The sequence below is a fragment of the Malus domestica genome, chromosome 04, assembly GCF_042453785.1.
Source record: "Malus domestica chromosome 04, GDT2T_hap1".
Taxonomy (NCBI): domain Eukaryota; kingdom Viridiplantae; phylum Streptophyta; class Magnoliopsida; order Rosales; family Rosaceae; genus Malus; species Malus domestica.
In genome coordinates, this window is record NC_091664.1 from 20189724 (window position 1) to 20195576 (window position 5853).

General features: G+C 36.5%; 1 protein-coding gene across 1 annotated transcript; it reads right to left on the reverse strand.

Moving 5' to 3' along the window:
* Positions 1-323: 323 nt before the first annotated feature.
* On the reverse strand, positions 324-4968 carry LOC103433373 (ras-related protein RABE1a). Its single transcript, XM_008371624.3, has 8 exons — positions 4537-4968; positions 2900-2972; positions 2704-2804; positions 1710-1775; positions 1324-1421; positions 1176-1238; positions 993-1085; positions 324-611 (listed from the first exon to the last, which is right to left on the reverse strand). The coding sequence occupies exons 1-8, from the start codon at positions 4607-4609 to the stop codon at positions 531-533; spliced, it is 648 nt and encodes a 215-aa protein (XP_008369846.1). The 5' UTR covers positions 4610-4968; the 3' UTR covers positions 324-530.
* Positions 4969-5853: the final 885 nt, after the last annotated feature.

The window sequence follows — 5853 nt, forward strand, 5'->3', positions numbered from 1 at the left end:
CCTATAAATAGTATAGTGCTATTCACACCCCTATTTTTACCTCCCTCACACCCTTGTTAATTTTTTTGCCATTGATCTTCTTCAAATTATTCAATCTACCAGCAAAAATTAAGATAAATATGTGAGAAGTGAAAATAAGTGTGTCGACTACCCCTACAGATAATGCTCAAATTCAGTCAAAATGTATCTCGCTTTCTAAGAAAGAAAGACAGGGAGTCGTAAGGATATCTTCGCACCAAAACTTTAAAACAAAGGGTAGTCAATTTCCGTCATGGTTTCTCCAGGAAAATAAAGGAATGAGCGCGAAAGGAGAAAGAGAAAGCTCATGAAAAATCAACTAATATATAATTGACTTGCCAAAATATGAGGATCTACCATTCGCACCCAAATCAGTAGTAATTATCAAATAATGATAAAAGAAAGCGATACAAGCACAAGTAACATAGTTGTGACAAATCAGTTTTTCTCCCCAGCGCGGTGGTTGCGTTTGCCTTGAACATTTACCCATCATATCATGTTCGCCACAGTTTTCAACCGCAACACGCTGATTTTTGGGCAGCTTGAGCAGCCCCAGCTCCCTGGTCTGGTTGATTAATCTTGATTGTCTGAGGCTGCCAAAATCCAACAAATTGGGTTTAATCAAACGGTTGCCAGTGCCACTCAACTCTAGTTGGTAGCAAAGGCTCAATAATGAAGAAACAAATTCGGCACTTTTGGGGGTGACCGACAACCAACTGATCTATGCGCCCACTACCAACTTTGATTTAATTATTGAACAGAAAGAGCTTCTTTAAGCCAGAAAAGACATTCTTTTCCGTTTAAGTACTAAACAGAAAGTGTTTCTAGAGAAAAAAAAAAAAAAAAAAAAAGTATATTTGAAGTATTATGTTAAAAAGATGAGACCAATACCAATAATTTAGTTATAGAAAGGAAACAAGCTACGTATGTATCAGGAGGGAAATGCAGCAATATAAGTGACATGGACATTATACCTCAGCCCTCGAGTCAGTATCGGCGAGTCTTTGCTTGATATCCCTAGCTATTGAAAAGAAGACCTCCTCCACATTCAAATTCGTCTTTGCACTCTGTAATACACAGTAATACACAGCATCTTTTCAGCAAAATGGGAAAAAATCAACTACTTTGTAAGTTAGAAGACACCAAGAGAAACTCACAGTCTCAAAGAATTTGATTCCATATTCGTCAGCAAGTGCTTGACCCTTTGAAGTTGGGACAGCCTGAGAGAAGTCATTTTTGTCAAGACAAGATTGAAGAACCCTGAATCACTCTCAAGAAACATACAAAGAGGGGATGGGAACAAACCCTTTTGCTTTCATCCATGTCAGCCTTGTTACCCACAAGGATCTTGTTGACATTGTCAGAAGCATGCTGTTCTATGTTACGAATCCAATTCCTAATGTCTGCATACAGGTAGAAATATAGCTTGATTACCATGCAGATGTAATAACCAAAAAACGTAAAAAGACCCTAAGAAATTAAAATAAATTCCAACAGTGTGTACAACCCTAATATCAGGAGAAATATACCGTCTTTTTTCAATTTTTTTTTTTTTTTTTTTTTTTTTTTGGAAAAGGAGAAATATACTGTCATCATTTTAACAAAACCTAGATCAATAGAGATCTAGAAAGCTAGGGAGTGGACACATGATGAATGTAAGCATAGGGTGATGTAAGTGATGAAGAAGTTACTGTTAAACGATGACTCATCAGTGACATCATACACGAGCAAAATACCCATGGCTCCACGGTAGTAAGCTGCAGAGACGGAATAATTAATAAGGTTATCAAAATTCTTAGGAAATGAAGGCAAGATTCCAAAAACTATCAATCTAAAAGTAATATGACATCTCAACATCATTAACAGCTTTAGAAGTATTTTGGAGCCGCACTCAAATGGGCGACCAAAAATTAGGACTCATAAGACAAAAGTAAGAGCTGCTGCATAAACTAAATGAGCTAAGGTCCAATTCCAACTCTGACCATTTAATGTGCACACCAGTGTGACCCACAAAAATTAAAAACTGAAAGAAAAATAAGGCCTACAACCAACATATTGAAATGGCCCTAACCATCATGTTTACATAGTTCTTCCGTGCATGTCTCACAACTGTAGCAAGAAGGCAACAGAGAAGCCCTGGAATCATACAAGACCCTTCACATTCAGATTGCCACAAGCCAGCAATATAACAAATATGGAAATATCTTAAATTTAGACCAAAAACCCACTTAGTGAGAGTATTAAGTTTTTTTGCTAGCGGTCTTGCCAACAGATTGGTGCACACCTAACAAAACACTGATCCCAGTGGAGTCAATCCAAACATAGTATCACTGTAAACACACAAGACTATAGAGACACCATGCCCCTTTTTTGACAGGGGACACTAGTAGTAACAGCTTCCAACCTACTCTTTAACAATTAACTTGATCAAATTTACAGCTCCAATTGAATTTCCGAACCAGATACAAGCCCATCTGAGCTTGAAGATAGTTTGTTCTTCTAACTTAGAAACATCAAGATGCAATTTTCGTTAAAACATGCTCCTTCGTGAAGATGCATAACTGATCAACAAGCTTGCAAACACAGCTGTAAGCAGCATATAATCAAACTTCCATTTAGGAGAAAGTTGGACATGGTTAAACATTCAAATTCAATGAAAAAACACTTTGAAGCCACAGAACTAACCAGTTGTAATTGTTCGAAACCGTTCTTGACCAGCAGTATCCCAAATTTGCAATTTAATTCGTTTCCCATCAAGCTCTATGGTCCTTATCTTGAAATCAATACTGTCAAAGAATTACAACTTGGCAAGATTCAGAAACCACTGCAGAAAGAAGAAATAACGAAACCTCAAGCACATTCAAGCACAAATAATTCTTACCCAATGGTTGTAATGAAACTAGTTGTAAAGGACCCATCAGAGAAACGCAGAAGAAGGCAACTCTTACCCACACCTGCAAAGTCGCATAACAAAGAAAACAGAAGGAATTAAACTCAAACTAATGGATGTGGTATACAAGGAAACATAAAACAGAATTGTGGACATGCTCGACATCCTTAATCAATAAAGATATGTCATCGGATCCTAGTAACCCTTGAAAGGCATTTGAAAACAATAAAATCATTGGTTGCCTGATGATATTAAATAGAACTAACCAACCCAACGCAACAAACATTCTCTTAAATTTGAAAAACAAAGAAGTCCAAGGTGTCAGATGGAAGGACACCTTGGGAAATATCAATGAACTAACAAATACATGTTTACAAAACTACTTCACACAGCTAGTGCGTTTCAACCATTAGTTTATATTTTTAGATTGAACCGGTTTCTCAAATATGCATATGTTGGCCAATTGGAGACTACTCAAGGTGTGGTCCCCTAAAAGGAGTCACCCGGTGGTAAAGTTCAACCTTGCAAACTTGCTAAAAATAATGCACTGATGAAAATTTCCATACAACCACGAACACATTATCAAAGGAATTATGCTAAGTGGACTCCTAAGAAAGCAGCATTCATTATATAGATTGACGCAAACATAGCTTCAAACTCCATTAGTCCCAACAGGATTACTTTGAAAATGCATATGGAATATACCTCAAAATAAAGATACCACATGAAATTTTGACTAAAAGAAAAGCTAACTTAGAACTTCAATTAACCAAATCAATCGCAAATCTAACAACTCAGACCACCTATTCGGAAAGTAAATCATTTGATCCTAGTAACCCTTGAAAGGCACTTGAAACAATCAAATCATTGGTTGCCAGATGATAGTAAATAGAACTACCCAACTGAATGCAACAAACAGTCCCTTAAATTTGGTAATGTCCAAGGAGTTCAACGGAACGACACCTTGGGAAAATCAATGAACCAGCATATACATGTTTAAGGCACCACATGATTAAACAGGTAACAGATTTAGGCTCAACTATTGGAGACTCCCCAATGGTGAAGTTCAAGGTAGCAACACTTTGCTAAGAATAATGCACTGGTAACAATCTCATTATCAAATAAATTGTGCTAAGTGGAGTCCTTAGATAGCGACATTCGCTTAATACAAAAACCCGAGCATATGCTCCAAACTCTTGTAGTCCCCCGAATACAATGAAACTATTTATTCTGAAAATGCATACGGAATACACCTGAAATACAAATAACACATGAAATGCAGCTCCAAGGAAGCTAAACTACAACTTCAGCTAACTAAATCAATCACAAATCTAACCATTTCAGCCGCCTAATCGAACGAAGAGGCTAACCAAATCGCAGCCTAAATCTTTCACCTACAATTATTACGCACATCAATCATGTACCTGGAATTAACAGCAACAAAATACGATCTACCAAACAGAAATCGAAATCACAAAATATCCTAAATATGCGCGTCATTTGCCCTAAATCAACCCTAAGATTAGAACGTAAAATTCCCAAACAATATACGATCAAACGACTCCGCAATAACAGATTCCAGTCCAGGAGATGAGAAATTTGGAGAGGGTATAAACGGAAAATCATACCGCTGTCGCCGATCAGGAGGAGCTTAATGAGGTAATCGTAATCGGCTCGAGCTCTGGCAGGTGGAGCAGCCATGGCAAGGATCCCAAAGCCACAAAAATAATAAAAAGGAGAGATTTGATTCGAGGAGGAAGAGAAATACCAGATCAGGAGAGAGAGAGAGAGAGAGAGAGAGAGATCTAAGGAGATGTGAGAGAAAAGAGGAGGGAAGCGGAAGCGGAGTCCTTGTTACGTCAGCAGACTCAGCAGCACCAGTCGGCCGTTGATTTTTTGTTTTTTTATTTGTTTTTATTGTGGTGGGGCAACAGAGTTCCTGGCCGTTGGATTATACGGGAACGAGATCTGAGAGGATGTGAAGCACGCGATTGTACTCGTGATGAGCGTCGGAGATGTTGTGAAATTGTTAGAATTTTTCAGTGGTTTTAAGTGAGTCCGAGGCAAGTTGAATTTGATAATCGACATATATAGTATTACTGATATACTAGTGTGAATTCAATACGTTGATTTCACGTTTATAAGTTTAATATATTGAACTTATGAGTGTATTGGTATCACATTTAAATTTCTTAATTTACTATAAAAATCTGAGTTTCATGTGTTTAATTTATTGATTTCACATTCACTTTTTCAGGTTTAGTGTGGAAGAAAAAAATATTTTCTTCCTTTTATATGTGAGTTGCACATGATTTGTATAGTGATGCTAGTCAAGCATACCATGACAGTGTTACTGAGTATCAACGTTATGGTAACGTTGCTAATATAAAAAGATATTACACTGATATTTGATTAACATTGGTGATATGATGTTAATAATTGGTATTAATACATCAATATAACGTTAAAATGACGTTGATATTTGGTTGCCATATCGTCAGTTGCGTCATCCATGTCTCTTGGTTAGGCCATGCACGGTCCATGGGTGCAGGTGTGAAAATTTGAAACTTGAAACATAAAATTTTACCGGTTAGGTATGGTTTAGTAGTTTTAAGTGAGTCCAATAACTATATTGTGAAATTCCGTTTTTGGATTTCACTGTTATAATCTACGTATTTGCATTATTGAGATTTTATATTATTTTTTAAAAATTTATATTAATTTATTGAATTTAGATTTCAATTAAATTAGTTACCAAGAGTGAAGTTTAGAAAATAATTATTTAAAATTCGTTGACCTTTCGAGGTCACAAGTAACGTTTTTGAATAGATCTTGAAACCACGAACGTATGGACGAAAGCCGTTTGCGAGTCCGGATTCTAACGGTATAGTTATTGACATTTGAAATCATTTACTAAACAATAGTTTTTAATTAATTAAAATCCC

Excerpts from the sequence above, each read along its gene's own strand:
- LOC103433373 (XM_008371624.3), bottom strand. The coding sequence starts at position 4,609 with ATGGCTGCTCCACCTGCCAGAGCTCGAGCCGATTACGATTACCTCATT. Across the intron at positions 2,973-4,536 it reads CCTCCTGATCGGCGACAGCG|GTGTGGGTAAGAGTTGCCTT; the intron begins GTATGATTTTCC and ends GCGACTTTGCAG. Across the intron at positions 1,239-1,323 it reads ACATGGATGAAAGCAAAAGG|GCTGTCCCAACTTCAAAGGG; the intron begins GTTTGTTCCCAT and ends GACTTCTCTCAG.